The 27,252-nt window shown below is 37.9% G+C and overlaps 2 protein-coding genes and 1 long non-coding RNA gene across 14 annotated transcripts in view; 2 read left to right on the top strand and 1 right to left on the bottom strand.

The window, feature by feature from the left end:
- FNIP1 (folliculin interacting protein 1) overlaps positions 1–14,146 on the top strand; it is a 154,305-nt gene extending 140,159 nt beyond the window's left edge. For 2 of the 3 annotated variants that reach the window (XM_027604862.1, XM_027604865.1), the window contains exons 16-18: positions 4,438–4,635; positions 8,800–8,915; positions 11,136–14,146. In XM_027604862.1, coding sequence (XP_027460663.1) covers positions 4,438–4,635; positions 8,800–8,915; positions 11,136–11,214 — 393 coding nt within the window. In that variant the 3' untranslated portion in view covers positions 11,215–14,146. The remainder of the gene's footprint in view (positions 1–4,437; positions 4,636–8,799; positions 8,916–11,135) is intronic. The other variant, XM_027604863.1, reaches the window with a different exon arrangement.
- LOC113928793 overlaps positions 1–19,480 on the bottom strand; it is a 57,970-nt gene extending 38,490 nt beyond the window's left edge. Inside the window, exon 1 of the long non-coding RNA XR_003521972.1 lies at positions 19,311–19,480. This is a non-coding gene — a long non-coding RNA (uncharacterized LOC113928793). The remainder of the gene's footprint in view (positions 1–19,310) is intronic.
- Positions 19,481–19,497: 17 nt separating this feature from the next.
- Positions 19,498–27,252, top strand: part of RAPGEF6 (Rap guanine nucleotide exchange factor 6) — a 197,088-nt gene continuing 189,333 nt past the window's right edge. For 4 of the 10 annotated variants that reach the window (XM_035727570.1, XM_035727566.1, XM_035727572.1 and 1 more), the window contains exon 1: positions 19,499–19,866. In XM_035727570.1, coding sequence (XP_035583463.1) covers positions 19,798–19,866 — 69 coding nt within the window. In that variant the 5' untranslated portion in view covers positions 19,499–19,797. Of the gene's footprint in view, positions 19,867–27,252 lie in introns of all 10 variants that reach the window. The other 6 variants (XM_035727571.1, XM_035727569.1, XM_035727567.1 and 3 more) reach the window with 3 other exon arrangements.

The following is a 27,252-nucleotide window of genomic DNA, read 5'->3' as shown; positions in this document are numbered from 1 at the left end:
CTGCTTTTTCATTTTGCTGATGGTTTCCTTTGCTGTGCAGCAGCATTTTAGTATAGCTTGCTTTCATTGTCTTGGTTTTTGGTGTCAAATTCAAAAAATCATTGCCAAGACTGATACCTGAGAGCTTACTTCCTATGTTCTTCTAGGATTTTTATGCTTTTGGGTCTTATGTTCAAGTCTTTAATTGGTTTGAGTTGAATTTTGTGTAATGGTGTGCAATAGGGATCCAGTTTCATTCTTTTGCCTCTGGCTGTCTTCCTAGCACCGTCTACTGAAGGAGGCTATCATTTCTCCATTGTATGTATATTCTTGGCTGCTTTATCATATGTTAATAGAGCATTATGCATGAATTTATTTCTGGGTTTTCTATTCTCTGTTGCTCAACTTTTTCTTCCTTTTACTGTTGTTATTAACATTGATACTTCTTCTGTGTTTTAAGAATTTAGGATAATTTCTTTAGTCTGGATTCCCAGAAATGTGATATTGGCCAGGTTTTAAGGTTAGGATTATTTTCATGTTCTTTGAAGAGAGTACACTGAAGTTGATTTGGTACATTTTTAGTTCAGACGTGCAGTTTATTAGGCCATGTTTGAATACTTAGCAGGCAACTGAAAAACCAGGTTTTGTTATAGGGTGGAGATATGGGAATATGTATCTCCTAGAGAAGAGATTGGACAATTTATGTATTGACATTCCGGAAATGCTTGGGAGAGAAAAAAGGCTGGTAAGGTTGTGGATGAATTTGTATTATAGAAGTCATAAAACTCAGAAGATTTAAGAAAAATAAAGCTTTATATTTACTGTTGCCGTCTCACATAAATTACTTCATTTTGTGACTAGGAAGTATCTGAAGCTGGATACAAGCTCAGGAAAAATTGTGGAGGAGGCCACTACAAGGTCTTACTTGAGAATATACTCCCATTTGTTATAGGCTTTCTTTTCCAGACATTGATGATGAAGAGAAAGACTGGGATTGTCTAAATTGAAATTTTATCAGATTAGGACATTGCATATGACAGTCCATTGAGTGAAAACAAGCAATCAAAATGAATGACTGGCACTGCCCCCCATTTTTTTTTTCAACAATTTCTAAAGCAGTTTTGAATTATTTCTGATCATAAGCTTGGTTTTAAGCCCTTCTCACTTGGGAGACTACTGACTTGGGACCATTTTCCTTTTTTTTACCAAAGTAGCTTTTATAGGTTTTGGTTAGATAAACAATTTAACAAACAAAAAAGAGAGGCAAACCAAGAAACAGACTCTTGACTATAGAGAACAAACTGGTGGTTACTGGAGGGGAAGGGGAGGAGGTGGGAGGATGAAATAGGTAATACGGATTAAGGAAGGCAGGTGTTGCACGGAAGTGATGAATCACTATATTTACACCTGAAGCTAATATTACACTGTATGTTAACTAACTGGAATGTAAATAAAAACTTGTGGGGGGGGAAGGAAAAAAAAGAAAAATCTTAGCCACATGCCTTTTGATTGAAGGGCTATAAAGTTAATTTCTAAAATGGTTTGTAACCTTTTAAGCAAGGTGTATTTTGTAGCCGTTTCCTCATTATCTGTTTAGGCATTTCCTTGTGAGGGTAATGGATGTACCCCCTTCATAAATATCATTTCCTAAAGATGCCCACTGCTTTTGAAAGTAGTGTCTGCCTTTAACAGTTTGTTATTCCATTTTGGTTATTTGATCATGCCTCCTGCCTTATTTTTCTTTTATAACCACAGAAATACTTACATTAAAATATGTTTACTGTTATTTTGTTTCTTAAAAATGTAAGGTATACCTTACATCTTTAAATGTATGTACCATTTCCAAAATTATATTTCAGTAATTAAGTTGGTGAACTGAAAAATGTTATATTCCTGGTAAGAGGTGGATAAGAAATATTTGAGTACTATTTTATAACAACAAATATAAAGTTTAGAGTTTCATGGAAAGTTTTCACAGTGTATCTTTCCAGGTTTTTTCTTTGCCATTCTCTTTGTCACTGCCTCTCAGTATCACATTTCACTAATTCAGTAACATGCATCTACTTATGTCTCTAAGTCTTCTCATGGTATTCTCTCTTACGGATTTATCCATATTCCTCTCTGATTTTTCACCAGTAATCCAATCCACACTTAAATGTTATGTCCCTGTGTCACTTCTGTGAAACTCCCACTCACACAAGAACCCATTATTGCCCTCCTCTGCTACCTCAGTACTTGGTATCTATTTTGTCTGTTACACATATGTCTCTTTATAGCCAGTTGTATTTATTTTTATCTCCCACACAGGACTGTGAGCTCCATTGTCTTTGTTTACTTAGCGTCAAGCCAAAAGCCTTATTCATAGTGGTTCTTCATTTACTGGGCAAAGGGATATCCTTTGGGCGTGCGAAACCTGGGTTTATCAAGGAGCAAACCTACATCCTTTGCTATAAAATTGTAGTAACAGTACAAGTTTGGAAGGAAAAAGGCCATTGGGTTCAAGTACTTCAAATTACAGTTTTTGTTTTTTTTTAAGATTTTATTTATTTTTTGACAGAGAGAGACACAGCGAGAGAGGGAACACAAGCAGGGGGAGTGGGAGAGGGAGAAGCAGGCTTCCTGCCAAGCAGGGAGCCCGATGTGGGACTTGATCCCAGGACCCTGGGATCATGACCTGAGCCAAAGGCAGACGCTTAATGACTGAGCCACCCAGGTGCCCCTGAAATTACAGTTTTTAATCTCAGTTTTATTACTGCTATTCCATATGGCCAGTGGTGAATAAATCCTTAGCTTTCTAAGTATAGAAAGATGTTGAAATATTGAGCACTGTAGGATCTTTCTTTTCTTTTCTTTTTTTTTTTTTTTTTTTAAGATTTTATTTATTTGACAGAGAGACAGCAAGAGAGGGAACCACAAGCAGGGGGAGTCGGAGAGGGAGAAGCAGGCTCTCCCCGGAGCAGGGAGCCTGATGCGGGGCTTGATCCCAGGACCCTGGGATCATGACCTGAGCCAAAGGTAGACACTTAACGACTGAGCCCCGCAGGCGCCCCTGTAGGATCCATCCTTCCTTCCTTCCTTCCTTCCTTCCTCCCTCCCTTCCTCCCTCCCTCCCTCCCTCCCTCCTTTTCTTTCTTTCTTTCTTTCTTTCTTTCTTTCTTTCTTTCTTTCTTTCTTTCTTTCTTTTTTCTTTCTTTCTTTCTTTTTCTTTCTTTCTTTCTTTCTTTCTTTCTTTCTTTCTTTCTTTCTTTCTTTCTCTTTCTTTCTCTCTTTCTCTCTCTCTCTCTTTCTCTCTCTCTCTCTCTCTCTTTCTTTCTTTCTTTCTTTCTTTCTCCATCATTTCTTTTTGATAATGGTGCTTTGTACTTAATTGTCAATTTTGGTCTTTGTGTATAAACCATGAGAAGCCAAGGGCACAGCGATGTGCTATGGGCCTTTTATTTGTATATGTTTAAATTATTTTTCATTGTGCCTTAAACTTTGTAATTATAAAAGTATCATTTAGGTAAATGCTTCTAATAGAAATTCCTACAAAATAAAGATACACAAAAGCAAAAAGACATTCTTATTTGTACTCTTAATATTCCATACTTCTTCACAGAGATCTTCATGATAGAGTCTGATTTGAATATTTTCATTCTTCTCTCTATACATTTGTGTTTAGATATAGATACTAATTTTAAAAAATATAACTGGGATGCATATAATATGTATATGTGGGTGCCTGCATGCACGTGTGTCTAGGTGTTTAATGACTTTTTTTTCTGACTTAACAATATGTCTGGGAGAGCCATCCATATTAGTACCTGGCGATTGGTTTCCTTTTTAAATTGCTGTTAGCCATATTGTGGATATACATTATGGTAAAATAGAAAAACCCAGGGAACATAAGCAGCAAGGTATTTCATGTAATCAAGTGACAGCCCTTGAGATGTTCAAACAAATTAATGTCTGACGACTTGGGATAGTTATCATGGAACCTTACCTTTGACTTGCTCATGTGAATTCTTTTTGCATCAGTTTTTTAAATATTAATGTTTAAATGTTAAAATGTTTAAATCAAAACTTAAAAAAAATACAAAGTTCTGGCAATGAATCTCAACAGTTGTGATTTCTTTTTTTTTTTGTTTTGTTTTAAGACTTACTTATTTGGGGGGGTAGGGAGAGGGAGAGAGAGAAACTCACGCAGACTCCCCGCTGAGCACAGAGCCCAACCCTGAGATCATGACTTAACCAATGCCACCCAGGTGCCCCCAGTGATGATTTCTATGAGTTATCTCAGGGTATTTGTTACTGAGTTAATTAAATATTCCATTTTCTACTGTCAAGGATTCTTTGGCAATAGTTGTCAGAATTGAATACTCTTTTATTCTGTTTTTAATATCTCTTGCTTGTCTTATTTTCATTAACATTTATTTGAAAACTTCATTTGCTTATCATAAGATGAATTCTTTTTTCCAGCATCCAGTGTTGGATGAACCAATAGCAGAAGCTGTCTGCATTATAGCAGATATGGATAAATGGACTGTTCAAGTGGCCAGTAGCCAGAGACGAATGACAGATAATAAATTGGGAAAGGAAGTCTTGGTTTCCAGTCTTGTGTCCAACCTGCTTCATTCCACTCTTCAGCTTTATAAACATAACTTGTCTCCAAATTTTGTAAGTATGTATAAGGCTTGAATTATTTAGCACTCCGATAGGTGACTGAACTTTATTTACTATATGCCTATGTTGAACACTGCTGTTAGCTTCCTCATTGTTTCCCAGAAAAAAAGATGTTATGGACTAAAGGTTTGTGTTTCTCTAAAATCCATGTGTTGAAGCCCTAATATGGTATTTGGAGATGGGCCTTTGGGAGGTAATTAGGGTTAGATTAGGTGATGAGGGTGGAGTCCTCATGATGGGATTCGTGGATCTTCTAAAAAAAGGAAGAGAGATTGTGAGGACAGAGCCAGAGACAGTCATCTGTGTGCCCAGGTGAGAGCTCTTGCCAGAACTGGAACATGTTAGCACCCTGACCTACACACTTTCAGCCTCCAGAACTGTGAAAAAATAATTCTCTGTTGTTTAAATCACTGAATCTGTGCCATTTTATAATGGCAGCCCAAGGGGATGTGTACATGTCTATGTATTGTATGGTTTCAGCAGCTAGAATTTGGTGCCTGACTAGTTTCATATAAGGTACGGACATGCAATGTCCCCAAGCTTTGTGCAGAATGCCAGTGCTTTCTAGAGCCTCATTGTCCTGTTAGGACTTAGAATAAACACTCTTCGTAATACTAAATAACCTCTTACTGAAGACACCATTTCCAACTTTCAAAGTTCTTTTTCTTGTTAGGACAAATATAATACAGCTTACTTAAAAACCTCTGTAGATCAACATGATAAAGGCCACATATGACAAAACCACAGCTAACCTTATTCTCATTGGTGAAATATTGAAAGTTTTACCCCTGTGATCACAGACAGGACATGGATGCCACTTTCACCACTTCTATTCGTCAGAGTACTAACTAGAAAGCCCTAGCCAGAGCAGTTAAGCAAGAAAAAGAAATGAAAGCATCCAAATTGGAAAGGAAGAAGTAAAATTCTCTCTGCAGATGACATAATCTTAAATGTAGAAAACTTAAAGATTCCACAAAAAAACTGATAGAGCTAAAAATGAATTCAGCAAAATTGCAAGATACAAAATCATGCAAAGGTAGTTTCATTTACATACATTAGCAATGAACAGTCTAAAATGGAAGTTAAGAAAGCACTGTTAAAGAAGAACAAAGATGGAGGACTCATACCTCCCAATTACTCCAAAGTGACAGTAATCAAACAGTGTGATACTGGCATAAGGACAGACATAAGGCCCAAAAGAATATAATAGCCCAAAAATAAAACCTTACTTATATGGTCAGTTGGTTTTGGACAAGGGAGCCAAGACCATTCAAAGAGGAAAGGAGCCCTTGAAATAAACCATGCTGAGAAAACTGGATATTCACATGTAAAAGAATGAAGTTGAACCCTTACCTATTGCATGTACAGAAATGAACTCAAACTTGAATCTGACTTAAATTGAAACTTAAGTGCTTAAACTATCTGCAAAACTGTTCAAAGAAAACATAGGGGATAATCTTTATGGCATTTGATTTGGCAGGGATTTCTTGGATTTAACACCAAAAGGACAGACAGGTAACAAAAGTAAAGAACAGATACATGGGACTTTATCAATAATCAAAATTTTTGTGCACCAAAGGACACTATCAACAAGTGAAAAGACAATCTGCAGAGCAGGAGAAAATATTTGTAAATCATATGTGTTCAAAGAGATTGGTATCCAGAGTAACAAAGAACAACTCAATTTAAAAATAGGCAAAAAAGGGGTGCCTGGGTGGCTCAGTTGGTTAAGCGACTGCCTTCGGCTCAGGTCATGATCCTGGAGTCCCAGGATCGAGTCCCGCATCTGGCTCCCTGCTCAGCAGTGAGTCTGCTTCTCCCTCGGACCCTCCCCCCTCTCGTGCTCTCTCTCTCTCTATTTCATTCTCTCTCTCAAATAAATAAATAAAATCTTTAAAAAAAATAAAAAAATAAAAATAGGCAAATAGACATTTCTTTAAAGAAGTAGACATGGTCAATGAGCATATGAAAAGATCTTCAGGAAAGTACATATCAAAACCACAGTGAGGTAGATACTCCTTCACACCCATAAGTGTGGCTATGACAAAAAACACAAAAACAACAAGTATTAGCCAAACTGTGGAGAAATTGGAACCCTTGTGCATTGCTGGTGGGAATGTAAAATGGTGCAGCTGCTGTGAAAAACACTTTGGCAGTTCTTCAAGAAGTTTAACTTTGTATTGCCCTGTGATCCAGCAATTCTACCTATGGGTTTATACTCAAAACAGTTGAAAGCAGGGACTCAAAAAATTGTACCATCATGTTTATGGCAGCATTATTTGAAATAGCCAAAATTGAAAACACCTCATGTCCATTAACAAATGAATGGATAAACAAAATGTGGTATAATACATAGAATGGAATAGTTCAGCCAAGATAAGGAATGAAATTCTGATACATTCTGATACAATATGGATGAACCTTGAACACATTATGCTAAGTAGAATATGTGAAAAGGACAGATATTATAGGATTCTACTTAAATGAGGTCTTTAGAACAGGCAAATTCATAGAGACAAAGTAGATAGAGATTACCAAGGGCTTGGGGGAGGAGGGAATGAGGAGTTATTATATAATGGGTACAGAGTTAATGTTTGGGATAATGAAAAAAGTTCTGGAAATGGATAGTGATGATGGTTGCACAACATTGTGACTATACTTAATGCTACTGAATTGTATACTTAAAAATGGGTAATATGGGGGGTGCCTTGGTGACTCAGTCAGACATATGAGGACTCTTGATCTCAGCTCAGGTCTTAATCTCAGGGTTGTGAGCTCAAGCCCTGTGTTGGGCTCTGTGCTGGGCATGGAGCCTACTTTTTAAAAAAAAGGGTAATATGGTAAATTCACAGATATTATGTAAATTATATATACAGTTCATATATATGTGTGTGTGTGTATAATTTCTATTTTGTTTTTCCAAGAAGAAAGTGGGTTTTTATTAGCAGTTTGGGGTTTTTTTTTATTTTTTATTTATTCATTTATTTTTTAAAGATTTTTTTAAATTTATTCGTTTATGATACAGAGAGATAGAGCATAAGTGGGGAGAGAGGAAGAGGGAGAAGCAGACCCCCTGCTGAGCTGGGAGCCTGATGGGGCTTGATTCCAGGACCCTGGGATCATGACTTGAGTCGAAGGCAGACGCTTAGCCATCTGAGCCACCCAGATGCCCCTGGTGTTTTTTTAAGTAAGCTCCACACCTGATGTGAAGCTCAGACTCACAGCCCTAAGATCAGGAGTCCCACACACTACCAACTGAGCCAGCCAGGTGCCCCTATTAGTAGTTTTTTTTTTAGATTTTATTTATTTATTTGAGAGAATGAGATAGAGCATGAGAGGGGGGAGGGTCTGAGGAGAAGCAGACTCCCCGCTGAGCAGGGAGCCTGATGCGGGACTCGATCCTGGGACTCCAGGATCATGACCTGAGCCGAAGGCAGTCACTTAACCAATTGAGCCACCCAGGCGCCCCCCTATTAGTAGTTTTAAAAGTTGATTTTCATTGGAAAGGAATCCTCTGGAAGAATTCAATGTTTTAACACCTGAAACTCATGCTTTTTCCTCAAATATTATAGCATCAATTCACATGCAAAATCACCTATTTTATTAAATTGAGCAAATTAATTGATAAGGGAAGTGTATGTGTTTTAGTTTTTAATGTTCTAGCTTAGAAACATCTGTCTTCTAGTAAGGACTACTGGGCATTTTCTGTGAGCTATTGCTAACTTTTTTCTTTAACTCTCCATGGGAGAATGCAGCCTTTCCTGTGTAACATCAATTTATGAGTGTTATATTTATCAAATTTGGAATAAAAACATTTTTTAAAGTTCTGGAAATGTGTAGTGGTGATAATTTCACTTTTTTTGGATGTACTTAATGCTTCTCAATTGTACATTTAAAAATGGTTAAAATGGTAAATTTTTTATTATGTATAATTTACCACATTTAAACAAAAACAAAAACTCTGTAGGATCTAAATCTTTGATATTAACTAGAAAAAAATACAATCCTTCAGATAAAATTATGTGCTTTAAAAATGTGCTCCAAATTTTCGTGTATGTAGGAAAAACAATTGTCAGAAACACGATGCTTTGGAATTTGCCATTACTTCGAGCTAGAAACCATTTTCTTACCTGGTTCTTGTTTCCCCCTTAACTGCAGTGTGTAATGCATCTTGAAGACCGATTACAGGAGTTATACTTCAAAAGCAAAATGCTGTCTGAGTACCTGAGGGGACAGATGCGTGTTCACGTCAAGGAGCTAGGAGTGGTTCTAGGGTATGTTTGTGGCTTTGTTTTCTTATTGCACTTTCTTTAGGCAAAGAATATTCCCCAGAATTGCCTTTTAGAAGTTGGACACTGTTATCAGTTGGGTTGCTTTATACCATATAAAAGCAGATCCTTGGCTTCCGCTGATCTGAAAGGCATTGTCCCTTATACTATTACAGTAAGTTGAGAAACTCGTAATTTACTTACGTTGTAAACTCATCATTCCCAGCATCTGCCCTTCCATCCAAATGAGCTGACTGAAGTAACACCATTCTGTGGGTGGTAGTACATTATCTACATATTATTACTCCTTCTCCATTATCTTTATGTCTGTCTACTTTGCAGTTATCCCTGGGAAGAAGACATTTTTTTAAAATGCTAACTGAAGGAAGAACAGGAAATTGGTGGGAAACACTGATTAGCGCTTTTCATTATATTTTGTAGTCACTTTGCCTATGTTCTATGGCTTCTTGTGTGTGTGTGTGTGTGTGTGAATTATTTTCTGAAATCCTAGTTGCATAAATTGAAACAAGCTAGAACTTTTAATTAAGCTTTTTAGAAGGAAGAGAGAACCAACATCAAGTAGCAACTGTGTCAGAAACCAAATTAAATTCTTTCATTAATATTATTCCTCATCATCTAGATTGGATATAGATGATTGTGTGTGTCATGCCTTTATTTAAAAAAATTTAGGGGCACCTGGGTGGCTCGTCGTTAAGCGTCTACCTTCAGCTCAGGTCATGATCCCAGGTTCCTGGGAACGAGCCCCACATCGGGCTCCCTGCTTGCTAGGAAGCCTGCTTCTCCCTCTCCCACTCCCCCTGCTGTGTTCCCTCTCACTGTGTCTCTGTCAAATACATGAATAAAACTTTTAAAAAAAATTTAAAAAACATAAAAAATGTAAACTAGTTTTTAATGTAATATGCATATAACCAAATTTTAGTGCATTTTGACATAAAATTGTCACTGTCTTTTCCCCAACGTCTGATCCTCACCCAAACACAATTAATGGATTGTCTCTTCTTACAGAATTTTTAAAATATAAAAAGTATAAATTGGTTTACTTTCTGTATATCATTGTGCAACTTGACTTTTAATATATTGTGAATGTTCATTTAAGTACATACTGATTTATCCCATTACTTTTAATGGTTGTATAGCATTTCATTATATGGTAGAATTTATATTATTTTTAGGTTTTGTGCTATTACAAATCAATGCTGGAATGAATATAAATCTTTGAAGTTTGTAGGATAAATTCTTAGAAGTAGAATTTTTGGTTAAAGGACATGTGTATTAAATTTTTGATGGATATTGTTATTGTGATAGATAATACTAAAGGTTGTCCAAAAAGTATCAGAATAAATTCTCACAGACAGCAGGAAGCACACTCTTTCTACTGCTGGCTATTACCAAGCTTTTTCATCTTTGTCAAGCAGCTAGCTGAAAAAATGTAATGTGATTTTATTCAGATTTATTCTCTAACCGTGAATAAGCCTACATAACTTTTTCTATATTTAATGGCCACTTTTTTTCCTATAAATTATTCATGGTAGGATGTATTTTTAAGAAGCTTCCATTACAAAGAAAAGCAGCAGCTGCGGCTCCCATTACTTCTTCCCAGTACTTTTTTTTTTTTAAAGATTTTATTTATTTCAGAGAGAGAAAGCACGAGAGTGTGTGCATGCATGAGGGGATAGGGGCAGAGGGAGAGGGAGAGAATCTCAATTGGCCTCCACTTGCCCTGAGTGCAGAGCCCAGTGTAGGGCTCTATCTCACGACCCTGAAATCATGACCAGAGCCGAAACTAAGAGTTGGATGCTTTACTGACTGAGCCACCCAGGCGCCCCCAAGTACATCTATAAAAACATTTGTATCCAAAATAGTATGGGTGGACACATTTATTCTATTATTAGACTTTATTGTATTTCTTAAGATACTGTCCCTTGCCCTGATGCCTGGTCTATTAGATCAGTGAGATGCTTTCCTACATCCATGACTTTGTTACTGTTGGGTTTCAGTGGCTTTCTTTTTTAAAAAATCTTTTGTTCTGGTTTTTACTTACTGAAACATTTCCAGTTTGATCTTCAACTCTCTTACCCTTTTCCCTTTGGCCCGAGTGGCCTAGGTTCTTGACTGCTGAGATATGGTATGTAGCATTTATTACCTGTAAGACCATGTCTTGGTTACAGAAAGCCTAAACTGAGATTTTTGTTTTCTTTGTTTCAGGATTGAATCCAGTGATCTTCCTCTTCTGGCTGCTGTAGCAAGCACTCACTCTCCATATGTTGCTCAGATACTCCTTTAATATAAAGGCTGTTAGAAATTAACTTTGGTAGAAAGTTAAACAGAAACCAAGGAAGTAGTTGCAACATTCATTTATGGCAGTGTTTTTCCCTGTTAGTCTTCGATCTGAATGAGTCAAATGCCTGGGTATTCTGTGTTGCAGTACATATTGTGTGATCATTGGATTGCTTTTTCCTTTTGGTTGGACTTTTGGGGGGTGGTATACTTTTAACCAAGTGAAACTAAAACAGCATAAATAATTTTGAGGGAAAGCATTTGAAAAAGCCAAAGTGTAGAAATTTCTAAGTGAGTAACATCAAGGAATTTCATATGATCACTCCCGTGTTGCCATACTCATAAATAGCAATGGATGTCTCACGATTAAATGGCTCAGCAATAGTCATTTCATTAGTTTTAATTCCTTATTTCTAAGGTATGGATAGATCTATAAAAGCTTGATTATTTGTTCTTTTGTTTTTCAATTCAAAATAGTAATTTTGGGGTATTTCTTGAAGTATTTTAAACAGCCTGTTAGTTATAGTAAATCCAGGATAATGAGTGTAAATGTGTGTATGTTATCCACCCAAGTGTACATATGTATCTATTTTTTAAAAAAGGAGTGGTAGAAATACAAGATTGATTGGTAAACATACCTTTTTTTAAAATATTTTCAACTAGTAAAAATTGTAAATAGTGTTTAAATGTTACTCTCTGGTGAATTTTCTGTTCACACACCCTAAAATATAACTAAAACCAATCTTTTTTTAAGGCTGAGGAATGTAGATTCCCAAAATAAGAATACTACTTTATACCATTTGTTTTGTTTATAAGTATAAGCTAATTCTTAAAAATGTTAATATTTACATATTTGCATCTAATTTAATAAATGAAAATTAGGATTAAAAATTACACCAAAGCATTGGGAAAAATAATACTATTTTCTTTAAAAGTGCTCAGGTAGCCAAGGCCTTTGCTTTCACTATCAGCCCTTCTTGAACCCACAGGAACTGAATATTTGTTTCACTGCTTCATAATATTCAGTTTACACTAATAGAGCTCATTTTACCTCTTAAAATTATTCTCTTTTCTCTAACAGCCCTTCCCTTCCAAAACCTAATTTTTTTTCAAATACTTTCACTTTTCAGTTGTTAATGTTTTTGTATATATTGTCGAGTGTTGCTTATGAGAAAGGCTAATATGGAACCAAACTCTTGTAAGTAATGTAAATAGAAAGATGGGTAGATAAAGTTTTCAATATGCTCTACTACCTCAGTTTACTTGAATACTACATTATAGTTTATTCTTTACTTATCTGATCTAAGATACTTTTAATGCTAGACGTGAAATTGGTTTCTGCTTTCATGGACTATTTTCATCGTAATTAATTGATTAGCTTAAAAGCCCACTTGTTTATTCTCTTACTAAGTATAATTACTGTATAATACATTCATTCTTGCTGTTTGAATTTTTAGTAATTAAGGAAAATTTCTGTGGTTTGTTTAGTCTTTGGCCTTGAATTTATAGTGTTGGGTCACATTTTGCCTTGTTCTTTATGTATTCAAGAAATCTCCAACTAGACAAGAAATGGTTGTTTTGATGGAGTGTAAACCTGAAATCGTGCCTGCAATCACTTTTGCCCCTGCGTCCTATCAGCTGGTCCCAGTTAGTACCTGAGTCTCCTGTGGATGACTTGCTGCCAAAGAGTATTTATGGATGTTTTCTTTGGCTTAATTTTCTTTTCATTATTGAAATTCTTCCCTCTTTTATTGTTTGGAATTCTATGAATCAGTCTCTTTGGCAGAATTCAGAATATAGACAGATTAGTAGGTGGGCCATTGTACATTATTTTTTGACTGTAGTTGAGAATGGTATGTACCAGGTAGATAATGTCTGTTTTTGCTTGTTCCTTTTTTTTAATTAATCGTCAAACTATTTGAAGTCTTGTTTGAAATCTCTGTCATTTAGGAAATCTAGTCTTCAATAAATGGATGGCCCATGCTACCGTTACTTTTAAAAGTAAGCTTACGGGGGCGCCTGGGTGGCTCAGTTGGTTGTCTGCCTTCGGCTCAGGTCATGATCCTGGGGTCCTGCCTGCTTCTCCCTCTCCTCTCCACTCATGCTCTCTCTCTCTCTCTCAAATAAATAAAATCTTCAAAAAAATAATAAAACTAAGATTTGCTCAGAAGGAAGAGGCCTATAGTTTCTTATAGAATCATTAATCCTTATAGGATTCCTGAGTTTTATAATTCCTAACCCTCTGTAATTTCTACTACCTTCATCATAGTCTTGTTTTTCCTTACACAAAGCCCAAGGAATGAGCTGCTACTTCTTTAAAGTGTGATCATTATGATGAATGTGAAAAGTTTTGGCCTGTTCAAAATAATTTTTTCAACTTCCTATGGTACAAATATGTGTTACATATTTTAAAAACCTGTTTGTTTCAACAGGAAATAAAAAAAACTTGCAACAGGAAATGAAAAAGGGATCTTTTACATTATAGATTTAAAACTAATTTTTCCTTGTATATAAACTAATTGGTTTGATTTGAAATATTACTGGCTTTTATTAATATGTCTTAATATTGAGTTTGAAAATGTTAAGTGCAATAAACATACTAGCACAGATTTTATTTTGTTGCAATTGGCATACACTGGGGATGATCACTTTAAAAAAAAAGATTTTACACAATGCCTACTTCTGGTGGATGTCTTATGAGATTGTTCTGCTTTCTCTAAGTTATTTAGATGGTGGGATATGTAAAATGTATATACTTGTTCCTTGTTCTGTATACATTTCTCAAATGTACACCTGTATTATAATAACCTCCCAGTTCTAGGGGAAATTTGTGCAATAAATACACGTCAATTTGATGGACGATGTTGGTCTTTATTTCATGTGTAAATAAGGTATATGTAATATGGACTCTGGTGTCTGCTCACTTGTATTCTTTTCACAAGTGTGGCACTTCTAGATATGTGATCTTGTTCATAATGTCCTTCTTTAATCCCAAATTTCTTTACTGGTATTTAGTAGAATCTACTTTCTGAGGTGGTTGTGCAAATCAGGTGAAATAATGAATGTCAAAAATTTATCTCAGTGCATGGCACACCCCCTGTGCTCAATAATTCTTGGCTGTTGCTATTACTGGGTAATCTGTCCAGCCTCCCCACTATGGCCACCAGCTGTTGTGGGGAGAATTTAACGTTATGTTCTTATGAATGAAAATATAGTCACAAAAAATATACTGGTATAATGTTCCATTTGACCTGTTCCTCATGATGACAAATAGAAAATTTCTTTAACTGAAAACAAACTATAATTTATTTAAAACCTAGAAGAAGCCATGTAAACCAGTTAAGAACATGGTATTCAGTACAAATTACCATTGACTTTATTTTTTTACTTTTTTTATTTTTAAGATTTTTATTTATTTGACACAGAGAGAGTGAGAGAGAGAGCACAAGCACAGGGAGCGGGAGGCAGGCAGAGGGAGAGGGAGAAGCAGGCTCCCCATGGAGCAAGGAGCCTGATGCGGGGCCTGATCCCAGGACCCCGGGATCATGACCTGAGCCGAAGGCAGCCGTTGAACCAACTGAGCCACCCAGGCACCTCACCATTGACTTTATAATTAAATCAAATATCGCCAGTTGGTTTGTTCACTGATTTGCATGTGACTCTGAGCAAGTCTGTCCTCTTCATCTTCATTATAGGGTAAGTAAGCTCTTTCATCAGTCCAGAGTGCCTGCTCTGCAGCAGTGATTCAGCCCTGAGTAGGCTGTTGAGATGCCAACTTAAGTTACTCAGGCCAGTTGATTTGGGCAGAGTTATGTCAAGAGGAAGAATTAGACCAGTGGCTCTTTGTAGTGCCTGTTTTCATATCATTTTATATATATCACTCTTACATTTGACCAAAGAAAATAAGTGCACTATTTTAAAGCAGAGAGGAAGTGTCAAGTATTTGGGAAGCATTCATCAGATATTTTAGAGGCTTATAACTGGTACCTGTGTTGATATGCACTGTTCCCACATACAAATTCAGAGAAATCTTGGAACATTTCTGAGAAGCAGAGAGGAGTGATTTTGGTAGTAAGAATCTGAAACACAGACTTTAATCTGAGATCACACAGTCTTTCCATGAGGGTTTGTTTTGTTTCTCAGACCAGAATGGTTTCCACCTAGTATGTGGTGACAAATGTATTGTAAAAGATCATCTGGTATTCGTTTGTTTTTGCTGTTAGGATGGCACATGGAACCAAACCTGAGGTGGAGGTGCAAGGGCGGGGGAGCTGGGAATTGTAGCTTTGAGTAAAAAGGTAGAGGTTAGAGAGTCTAGTAGTGCTTCTTATCCTTGCTTTGGAGTGCAGACCATGGACTTGGTCTTGTTTGTTCTAGGTTTAACCTTTGAGACATCCCTTAAAAAAAAAATATATATATATATATAAGCAGTCCAAAAGAGATTTTTAAAGAGTATGTGAAATTCCCACCCATATTTGTCAGAACTTTGGTGGTCTTAAAGCATATGCTCAGAGCTTCCATCAACCCCCACTATGTAGTCTCCTGAGACTTGGTCCCTTTTAATTCTTTTAAAAGAAACTCTGATCAAAGTGAGCCTAGACCAATCCCTTCATTAAATTACAGACAGATCTCTAGGTTAACACTGATTAGACCTCGCACGGATAAATCTGTATTTACTCTTAAGGAGAGTACTAAGTTGAAGAGGATTGAGCTTCCTTGTTTTCCAAGTGACTATTTTAACAAGGGCAGTCCAAAAATAATCTCGATATTCACCTCAGTGCTCATCTATTCAGATTCTTGGTAAAGGCAATGTTACCTAAATTGTCTCAAAGGGAGTCACATTGTTGAAATGTGTAAATATAAGGGAGATATCTTCTCAAGAAACTTGTGATGCCACTCTTGTGTCACACAATTATTCCAGCACTCACAAGTCGGTATCCTTCATTGTGTGAAGGGGCTGGAATTAAGTTGGGTCAGACTAGTTCAGAACCTGACTTAGTTTAAAGTAGTTTTTAAACCTCGTCACATACTGGAAACACCTAGGTAGCTTTTGAGAAATACTAATTCCTAGACCCCACCCTCAGATTCTGATTTAATGACCATAATTGACTTTACGGATTTGGGCCAAAAAATGCTTTTTTTTTTCCTCTAGTAGTGACTCCATTTCCCAACATACTCCAAATCTCAAGTCTTTACTTCATTCCAGGTGCTATTACAACCAGTGCTCTTTACTACCATATTTTTGTTGGTTTGCTATTTTTTGGTAAGATAACCATTTTGAGTATGTCTGCCTAATTAGGATTCGGTTTTGCATAAAACATTTGCTTCACCAGACCTCTTTCTTTGCCATTAGAGAAAAATCAAGTGCCCTTTTTTTTTTTAAACAGCAAAATCCCCTCTTAATTACTTCGTCCTTAGATAATTCCATTTGTTCATTCAACAAATACTCATTGAGCACCTGTTATATGCAATATAACAAGTCTGGGTGCCAGGTATATGCAGTAAATAACACAAACCTTCTGTGTTCTTAGGGAATTTACGTATTTCCCACTGGTGGGGGAGATAGATGAAAATATGGTATCAGATTGTGGTATGTATAATGAAGAAAAATAAAGTAGGGTAAGGAATTAAGCCTTTTTTTTTTTTTAAAGATTTAACCATGTTTTGTTTTTCCTAGAATTTAATAAACTGCTTGCATTCAGAACCATTATTTTTCCTTTCAGATACTGGTGAATACTATCCTAGAGGTTGCCTTTTCTCTGAAAATAGCTATAAGAGTTTTCACTGTCTATTCACCTCGTTCAGCATAGCAGAGCACAATATGAGATGGTAAGGACAAGAAAGATTTTCAAAGTGTGCTTAAGTTTAGATTTGTGTAGTTACCATGGACATTTATTGTTTTTACTATTGCTGTCTTATGATAAAGCTAATAAAGGTATTTTTGTGTAATTTTTTCATGAAATATTATATGGTACCTGTGAAAATATTATATGGTACCTAGAAAAATCAATATATACTAATGTAACCCTAACTTAGGTCAAGAAGCAAATCAATTCTAGTAATGTAGAAGCCTCTCCCTCCATGTGCCCTATCCCGATCATAATCCTCTCTCAACATTTTTGTAACTACAGTCTGATCTTTGTGAACATCCTTTTTTCTTTCTACTGCATCCCTATGTGATATAATTTAATTTTGCTTGTATTTGAGCCCTGTGTTATAATTATTTCATATTTTGTTTTGCTTTTTTCCCTCTCAACATTACGGTGGAGATTCATCCACTGAATCCAGTTGTATATTCATTCTGTTATTGATGGACAGTGGTGTTAGTTTTTGGCTAATACGAACAATGAACATTTTTGTTTATCTTTTCTGGTGTACATGGTATTCTTCAGGACATATTACCAAGGACTGGACTTGCTGTGAAAGGGTATTTTTCAGGTTTACTAGATGATTTTTTTCTGCCAAAGCAGTTTCCCAGTTTACACATACAACTGCAGTTCGTGACAGTTCTTGTTGCTGCACATCTTCATGAATACATAAATGTGTTTCTTAAAGTTATTAATGAAAAAAAAATTAGGCGTTAAAAATCTTTCCAGTTCTTCACACTTTAATTTCTGCTTCAGAGAAATCACTTTTCAGAGGTAAAGTAATAAAGAGTAGGCAACATCCGAAATACTGCACATGTATTATCTCATGTAAGAGAATCCCAAAGCAATGGCCTTTACTAGTCCCATTTTACAGATAAGGAAACTGAAGTAAATAGATATTAAATAACTTAAATTGGTATAAATAGAAATGGTCTATTAAAGACACAAAATCAGATGTTTGCCGGTAAGGTCTAACATGGTTGTCATGCTTTAATTCCTTACCCCCGCTTTCAAATATTTATGTGGCCCTAGAAACTGATCCTTGAAGAATGAAAGGGCTAATGTTTGTGTTCCTTGGCAGATCTTTGAGAGGATGTTTATACACACACAAAAAATGACGAAAATGGGTCATTGCAATTCCTTGTGATCTCTCCACAATTACTTTATTTCCAGAATGGCTGAGCCACAACTTCCCTGGTAGGGTTTTTGACCTATATTCAAAAAAGAAATGTGCTAATATTATGTTGAAAACTTCAAGTTTGGGCAAGCCCAACGACCAACAGAAAACAAAACTATTAATATCAGCCATCACTACCAGGTTCCAGAAATATAAACGTTGCAGCCTGAATTCTCCTTTCCCTTTTGTTACTCTAAGATATAATTTTAATTCTTAGCACGTCATTAGAAAAAATGTCATAATCATAAATCTCTTTTAGTTATTGAGTGAACTATGCTAACTGCTGTGAGAAATACCAAGATGTACCTAGATGTGGCATACAAATCTCAGGAAGCTTAAAATTCATTAAAAAGAACATGCCTATGATGGCTACCAATTAAGGAATTTTGAGACCAACGCGGCCCATCAATGCGCCAAAGGGACGGCAGTGAAAAATACTGTTCTAGAACGAATGGATTCTGGAATTCTATGTCTTCTCACAGTTAAAACCTAATCTGCAGGTGCCTGGCTATGTCTGTTTTTCTTACCAAGGGACCAGTAAATAAATGGAAATTGGCTTTATTCGCTCTGTTGGGAAACAGGCTAGTATATAAAATGTAGTGCGAAACTGGTCACTCCTGAGTCCAGGCGGCCCTAAATCTCCCCCCGCCCCAGGAAAGGGCTGAGCTGAGCGAGGGCTGCCCTGGGCATTGGTTATGTGAACACAGTACACACCTGACTTCGCGAGCCAGCACTAACTGGGAGCTGGCCGCAGGACCAGCGCCCAATTCCTGCTCAAGGCCGCGAGACTTTAATTTCTCTGCCCCGATCTCAGTACGTCCGTAATGGAAAGGGCAAGTACTTTCTGACGGCCTCCTTCCACAAGAGATTCGTTTTATTAAAAGAGACGCAGGGAAGAGTCAGTGAACTTCCTCGTTCGCGAAACGGCAGCGAAGATTCCTGCACTTTCTCCAAGAAAGGGGTGTCAGCTTTGCAGAACTGGAGTTTGGCCCCAAGTCTGGCCACACCCTGAGCTTCCGGATTAGGGCACAAACAGAACCCTCCCCCCAGAACACTTACCCTTACGGTACGGCCCCAACAGGCTATTTTTGCTCAGTCCCTCACGGCGCGTTTCCGGCCTCTGCGCCGGAAGTTGGAACGACTGAAACCGCAAATCCGAGGCGGATCCCGTGACCGCTTCAGGTGAGATCTCGCGACGTGTCTTCAAATCTCACGAAGAAGAGTCGGAAGAGGCCTAACTGCACCGCCCCAGTTTTTACGTCACCGCGGAGACACGCCCTTGGGCGCTCGTTTGCGTGCTCGCCCCGCTGCGCATGCGCACCTGCCCTCCTTCCGCCCCCGTGCGGGCTTCCCTCTGGCCAGTCGCGCGTGGGCTGAGGCCCTGGGCGGGCGTTGCGAAGGTTTGTTTGCTCAAGTGCTGACCCTGGGGCGGTCAGGAGTTCTCTACCTCGGGGGTAGAGGGTGCAGACCCCCTACCTAAGGTGAATGTGCTGTCTCGTGGACTGCTAAGGACAGGCTGGGGAGCAGGGGGCCCGGCACCGCGGCCATGAACTCACCCGTGGACCCCGGCGCTAGGCAGGCGCTGAAGAAGAAGCCTCCTGAGCGGACCCCCGAGGTAAGGCTGGCCGACGCTAGCGTGCGTCCCGCTGTCCAACGGACAGCATCCTCCTGTCGGTCCGAAAGCTGCGGCGACTGTCCTCTTGCCGGAGTCTCGCACCTGCTGCCAGTATATCTGTTCTCTGCGTCCCCCCCCCCCCCCCCCCCCCCCCCCGCCAAAGGCCCTTCTCGCCGGGGTGATGACCGCCTTTCCTGCTTGAGGTGCAATCTTCCCGCACACCCGTCTTTGCCAGTAACTTCCTAGTGTTTTCGATAAGAAGACACCATAACAAAATCGTATTTTCTCAGGGCAAAATGTGGGTCTCGGAGTGAGAGTGTCCCTAGATAGATAGAAAAACAAGGTAGAAATTGTTAGTAGTCAAATACTCAAAAAGTAACTTCTCTTTAAAGGTCCCTGAAGTTGCCTAGAAAAGAAAGTTTTCAAAATCAGCTTAAAACTTTGCATCCAGTCAGATGATGAATTCTGATGGTGGATGATGCATATTTAAAGATTTGGTGGTTCTGGTTGGTACTTTCTCAGACTGTCAGCGGGAAATTTTTCAGTATTTTGTGCTTGGATCCAAAATTTGCTCTGTTGGGTTAGCATCAGTGGCATCAGCTTAAATGAATTTCATTTGGCCTCTATGCTGATTTTCAGTCACATAACTGAAACCTTGTAATTTTGCATAGCCCTATAGAGTGCTTAGATTTTGTGGGAGGTTTTCCTTGATTTGGAGTAGTTTCTGTAATAAGTGGTGTATTTCTTAAACCAAAAAGCAATAATAAGAGTGTGAAGGGATTGTTAGATTGTATATGGTTGCAATGAATGAAATTAAATGGTTAGTTCTTAAGCCACTTTGAGGTTTTTTTCAGATTTATAGTGCTTTGCATAGTGGATCTCAGTAACTTTTGTGATATGACATTAGTCAAGGTGTAACTGTAGCTGTGCTAAGTCAAACTTTTTGGGGATCCTTATCTTTAAATGAAAACAAGGCAAATTCTGCCTCTTTCCAGAGTCCTCATTTTGAGACCTACATTTATTATCCCATGTGTTTTAATTTCCCTGTGATGATTCTTCAAGTCATTGTGAGCTAATTGAAAGCCTTCACCTTCACAGGTGAATCTGCTATAGTTTTTATATAATTAGAAATGATTATGCATGTCTTGCAATCTATAATGTAGGTTTTACTTTTAAATATTATTTACGATAAATTCACATTTTAATGGGAAAATCTTACTTTAGTGGCATAATTAGCTTCTTTGGAATGGCCTATTTTTGAGCCTTAGGGGATTTTCTTTCTTCCTTCCTCTTTTTCTTTTGTTTTTTTGGTTTTAGAAGATTTTCTAAACTATTCAGAAAATTATGTTGGCCGGTGTGTGCCGCGTTAAGTACTTTATCTTGTTTTACTGGAACAGCAGCATTGTTTGAGGGAATGCTGACCAACTGCCCACAATACAGTCTACAATCCTGACATAGCATGGTAACTGCTTGATTTATTGGCAGTGCTTTTGAGTGAATATAGAATTTGTCTGCAGTACAAAAGTATGAGTAAAGAAGTGGTAACCTAAATCCAAGTGATGATTTATTTTTGAGAATTTCATCAAATTATGTTTCTCTGTTCAGGAGATCTTTATTCTTTTAGTGGACTTTTAAATTTTTATTATAAATATTTTCATTTAACACTTAACTGAAATCTTACAAATTCAAGGCACTATTCTGTGCACTGGGATGTATCAGCGAACTAAACAGGCGTGCCCTACTGGTGCTTGCAATTCTAATGGAAGGGGCAAGGGAGAGACGGGAAAAATACAATCAAGTAAGTTAAATAATATGTGATAATGGCTAATTTAAGAAAGAATAAAAGGATTGGAAGCACAGGGCAAGGGCTGGGTTGCAGTTTAAATAAGATGGTCATTGTTGTGATTTCTGAGAAGATGACTTTTTTTTAAATGATTTTGTTTATTTACTTGACAGAGAGAGAGAGACAGAGAGAGAACACAAGCGGGGGGAGTGCGAGAGGGAGAAGCAGGCTTCCCGCCAAGCAGGGAGCCTGATGCGGGGCTCGATCCCAGGACCCTGGGATCATGACCTGAGCCGAAGGCAGTCGCTTAACCAACTGAGCCACCCAGGCGACCCTGAGAAGATGACTTTTGATTGAAGGCTTGGTGCATGTGATGGAATTAGCTCTGGAGATATATGGGGAAAGAGCTTTTGAAATAGAGGGAATAGTCATTGCACTTCAGGATGAGGGTATGTCTGGTGCGTTCAAGGAATAGCAAGGAGCTGTTAGTGACAGGAGGAGAGTAAACAAGGGTGAGAATTGTAAGAGATGAAGTTAGACAATAATAGTGTAGGAGGGAGTGTATCGTTAACGTCTTTGTAAGTCATTGGAAATTCTTTAACTTTTTTTTGTGTGAAGGGGGGAGGAGTACCAGAGGATTTTGAAGCAGAGGAGTGATATTATCCTACTTAACTTTTTAAAGAGCCCCCTGGTTGCTTGCTGGGTTGAGAATAGACTATATGGGAGCAAGGGTAGAAAGAAGCAAGCATGTCAGTTAGAGGCTATCATGTTGAAGTCGGGAAGCGCTGATTATAACTCAGACTGAGGTGATAATAATGCAGGTGGCAAGAAGTAATCAATTACAGAAATATTTTGAAGGTTTAGCCAACAGGATTTGCTAATAAATTAACCATGTGCTTTGGGGGAGAGAAAAGCATCGAGCAGGGTTTCAAGGTTTTTGGCCTGAAAATCAGTGTTGGAGTTACCATCAAAGAGTTTCAGCTGGTGTGAGAGATGGGGAAAGCTGCTGGAGGAGTAGGTTTTGGGAGGGAAGATCAGGAATTCAGTTTCGAAAATGTTAAGTTTGAAATGTCTTTTAGAAATGTTGAGTAAGGAGTTGCATATGCAAATTTGTATTTCTATAGAGAGGGCTGGGCTGGAGATTTTTTATATTTTATATATTATATATTTTATGTTTTATATTCATTCGCTAGTAGATACTATTTCAAGTCGTGAGACTAGATGAAATTACCAAGGCGGTGAGTGAGAAGAGAAGAGGACCACAGACAGCCCCATGGCACAGATGATTACTACAGCATTAGGGGAGAAGAGCAGAGACCAGCAAAAGAGAATGAGTGGGAGCAAACAGTGCAGGAGAAGAAAAGCCAAGCGAATAAAGTGTGTAATAGAAGGGGATAAAATACATTCAACTTATTTTTTCTTGAATGCTTAGTGGGTGCAAAGCATTATGAAAAAATAGACAAATAGGTAAGAATCACTGTCTTATAATCTTGTAATCAGATGTTTGCAGTGTGTAATGAGTATAGAAAGTCTTCTATTTGTTTCTGGGACAAAATTAATAGTCTCTTTATTTTGAACCATCTTTTGTCCTTACGTGAAACTCTCATCTCAGACTTAATCTTAGTGAGCCAGACATGGAATGTGGAATCGTGTTGTACAGTATATATCACTTAGAACTGTGTTCTAACACAGTTTTTACTTTCTTTCTATTTCTCCTACTTCGTAGTTCCAGCTTCATAGCCCTTTGTCTTTCCTGAGCTAGTTCTCTGATTTCCTTTTCCACTTCACAAAGATTTTTTTTTAAGTGGAAATTTTTAGACTTAAGTACTCTGCGAAGCTAAGTGCTCTGCATCAATGAAAGCTGTTAAGGTACTCATTTTGAGTCCTTCTAGCAAAATTAAAGATAGTACAGTCAAAATTAAGGTCTTGAATTTGGCCCTTCCTCAACTTAGTCCATATGCAACACCATTCTTTGTCGATAACCTTTCTTTTTTTTACCTCAGTGAGCTCCTTATCTTAACTCTTGGGGTTTATTTCCATAAGTGTTTAAGATCATGCTTTGCATGTACTAAATAATGAATAAATGTGTTAAAACAAAATTTAGAATTCATTTTGTATAGTCCTCCTGTTAAAAAGATAATAGTTTTTATCGATAGAACTGTTGATTTTGTACTTCCTGGGAAGCCTCATTCAGCAACTTGGCTTCACTTAATATTTATAGGCTGACACCTGGTCCTTTTTACCCCCTTTCATGTGCTTTGGATCCATACATCCATTAAATTGTCCTCCAGGTTCTTTAATCAGTAGTCCTAAATTGAAGCCTCATCATTCCCTCTTAATATTCTATTGGTGACTGCCCCAGTTGCTCAGGCTAGAAATTCATGTTTCGACTCTTGATTCTCCTTGATAATCTTCTCTCTGTCCAACTGGCCACTAAACCTTGTTGATTTTATGTCCTGAATCTCTTTCTACCTTTTTTTCCCGTGCTCTGCTACCCTCGTTCAGGCCCTTACATCATTTTACCTTTGACTGTTGTACTTGAGTCATTTTATTTATTATTTTACTGCCACAGTTTACTTTTTAATACATCTCATCATGTTTCACTCTCGATGAGAATTGCCCACTGCCTAGATAAGTTAGCAATAAGTTATCCAAATCATTTTTGCAAGTTAAAAGAGGTGCTATTAATATTTATGTCAGAATAACAGGTTAAAGAGGGGCTGTCTGAGGTAAACAGTTGTATTATCTCACCTAGGTAAATAAAATTAATATGTCCTTTCATTTAATAAATATGTCAGACATAATACTAAAATACAGTGTTGTAGAAAGAAATTGGATATGGTCCCTGTTCCTCAGTGAGTTAGGAGATGGTCATGGAAACATCAGTAAAATGTTAAGGTTGTTAGTGACAATGGGATACTTTGGACTGCAAGTGGGAAAAGGAAAAACTTTGAGGAGCAGTTAATGGAATCTTAAAAATGGTGAATAGCTGTCTGGATGACATCTAGAAGGGAAGTCATTCCAGGCAGAGAGCAAGAAGAGTGAAGGAAAAGTGTATGTGTAGAACAAGAAGCCACTCTGTAAGCATGCATTCCCAGTTGGGGTGATATCCCCAAAGGGACACAAATTATTACTATTTTTTTGAAATTTATTTGAGAGAGCATGTGTGCTCGTGCAGGGGGAGGAGCAGAAGGGGAGGGAGAGGGATACACTGACTCTGCCCTGAGTGGGGAGCCCTACATGGGGCTGAATCCCATGACCTAAGCCAAAATCAAGAGTAGGAAGCTTAATTGACCAACTGTCTGAGCCACCCAGGCGCCCCACAAGAATTATTTTTTAGGGGAGTAGTGAAAAAATCTTAGACCTTAGTATGGTTCATCGCTTTACAAGATTTAATTGGGGGTGGGGCAGCATTTTGGAAAAAAATGTCTAAAAATCTTCTTGGAAGGGATGTGATAATAAACTTTGCAAAATACTGTGTATGGTGTGTTGGGGGTTAAATATTAAAGCTGGATATACTAGGGGGTTGAATCATTTCAAGGATTTGAACTTGATTTTACGAATAAAGGAGAAGCATTGGAGGGTTTAAAGCCTGAAAATAAGATCAGCTTTACAAAGATTACTCTGTAGGCGTTGTTGGAGATGTATTGGGGAGAAGAGGGGTGCTATAACTAAAGCAGAAAGGCTTATAGGTAGGGTGAACATACATTTTGTCCAAACCAGGATATGTTTATGAATGAAAGAGAAGACTATTAATGATTATATCAGGATGACAGGGAAACCAGGAGATAGGGTCCTGGTTATAGGAAACAAATGAAGTAGTTCACTTGTGAGATAAGGCAGTTGTCTATGGGGGAATGAGATAGTGAGGAGCTACAGTTGGCCCAAGTGGTCACTGACTGGAAGTGGGAGTATCTGCCTCCCACCAGGCTTTTTCTTAAAAGTTTGAAATGGACTATTATACACATACGATGAAGTCCACGCATCCTAACTAGATGGCTAGCTAATTTTTTACAGATCTATTTAGTTACCACCCAAATTGGGGTATGGAATATTACCACCTCTCCAGAAACTCCCCCTCTGCCCCTCCCAATCGGTACCCTTTCCAAGAGGAAAGCACTTTTTTGACATCTTTTACCATAAATGTGTTCTGCCCACTTCTGAACTTCATTTGAGTGCAATCATACGATGTATACTATTTGTAGCAACCAAGAGGACTTGGTTTTTTGTGTTTTACCCCTGGACTGGACTTTGAATCACCTGTCTGGGTGATTTCCTTGATCTCCCTCTGCCTGTCCTTCTTATCCTAACTCACCCTTTTGGCTACCCTTTAGAATTGTCTGCCTCACTCTGTTCATACCTACTTTTGAGATAATTGCTTCTCAGCCCCAGAAGCTGCATTTAAGGCCAAGATACACCGTGCCCTTATGTTCCTCTCAAGGTTCCCTAATACCCCAGGTTAAGTCTGGCTTCCTGTCTTTTGCTTGTTGGAAACAGGTTTGGACTGGGTGCAAGAGCAAAACAGGAGTTTAGATGATTTCTAGATTGTTGATTTCGGTAACTGCCCTGTTTAAGAGTGCGTTATTAAGCAGAATTAGGGTGGGAAGAGATTAAGTTTTGGAAGTGGTTTTGGACTCCATGCAAGTGATACAGGTAGGGATATTCTGTAAGAATTTGGAGCTTCAGGTTAAACCAGGCTCTGGGTCTGAGTTGATGTGAGAGTCTCTGGCATTATAGGTGCCTATAGGGTTATAGGTGAAGTCAGGAGATTGGTAGGAATGACAAAGGTGAAAAGCGGTATGAGAGTAGGACAGCCCTTTTGGGTGTTCCACTATTAAAAGGATGGGACAAGGAAAAGAAAACTGCAAAAGAGAGTGAAAAGAAATTGTTAGAGAGGTAGGATGAGAATAGAAGAGTGCGGCTACAAGAGGACTTTTCAGACAGAAATCCCTAATCACTAATGTCAGATACTTTGAGAGTTTAAGAAAAGGAAGGACTTATAAATTCTTTGGATTATGTCTATTAGAATGATTTCACTGGACTGATGAATAAAGATCCTGATTGCAGTGGGTTGAAGAGAATAAGACCCAGGAAAGCAAAGGCAGCAAGTACTTTTTGTGAATTTATATAGAGGTAAAGTCCTCCCTGATCTTCTGCGTGGCACTCGAGTCTTATCATCCCCTCCCCCAAACACATGCATTTTAACTTCCTAAAAAACTGAAACACCTTACTCTCCATCTAGGCTATATATCTCATTGTAGGGAACTTTTTTTTGAATGTCTATGCCTACCCTTTATTTTTTGGGTGAGAACATTTTGGAATGGAGTGTTAAGCATTAGGACTTACAGAGAGCTTCTTAAGTAGTTCTGATATACAGACAGGTGAGAAACATTGTCCATTGTGTCATAGTCTCCTGTCTCTATGCTTTATACAGGTTGGAAAGTATGGTTATAGCAGTGGTTATAGCCCTGGATTTTGCATTTGGGTAAGACTACTTCAGACATAGGCTCCAGCACTGAGACTTTGAGTGATCCTAGGCAAGTTGCCTAACTTTTCTAAGACCAAATATCATTTTGGGATTGTTGTGTGGACTAAATATTTAG

The sequence above is a fragment of the Zalophus californianus genome, chromosome 5 (genome assembly GCF_009762305.2).
Source record: "Zalophus californianus isolate mZalCal1 chromosome 5, mZalCal1.pri.v2, whole genome shotgun sequence".
NCBI classification, from domain to species: domain Eukaryota; kingdom Metazoa; phylum Chordata; class Mammalia; order Carnivora; family Otariidae; genus Zalophus; species Zalophus californianus.
The sequence above is the reverse complement of the archived record's forward strand: the minus strand, read 5'-3'. Positions and strand labels throughout refer to the sequence as shown.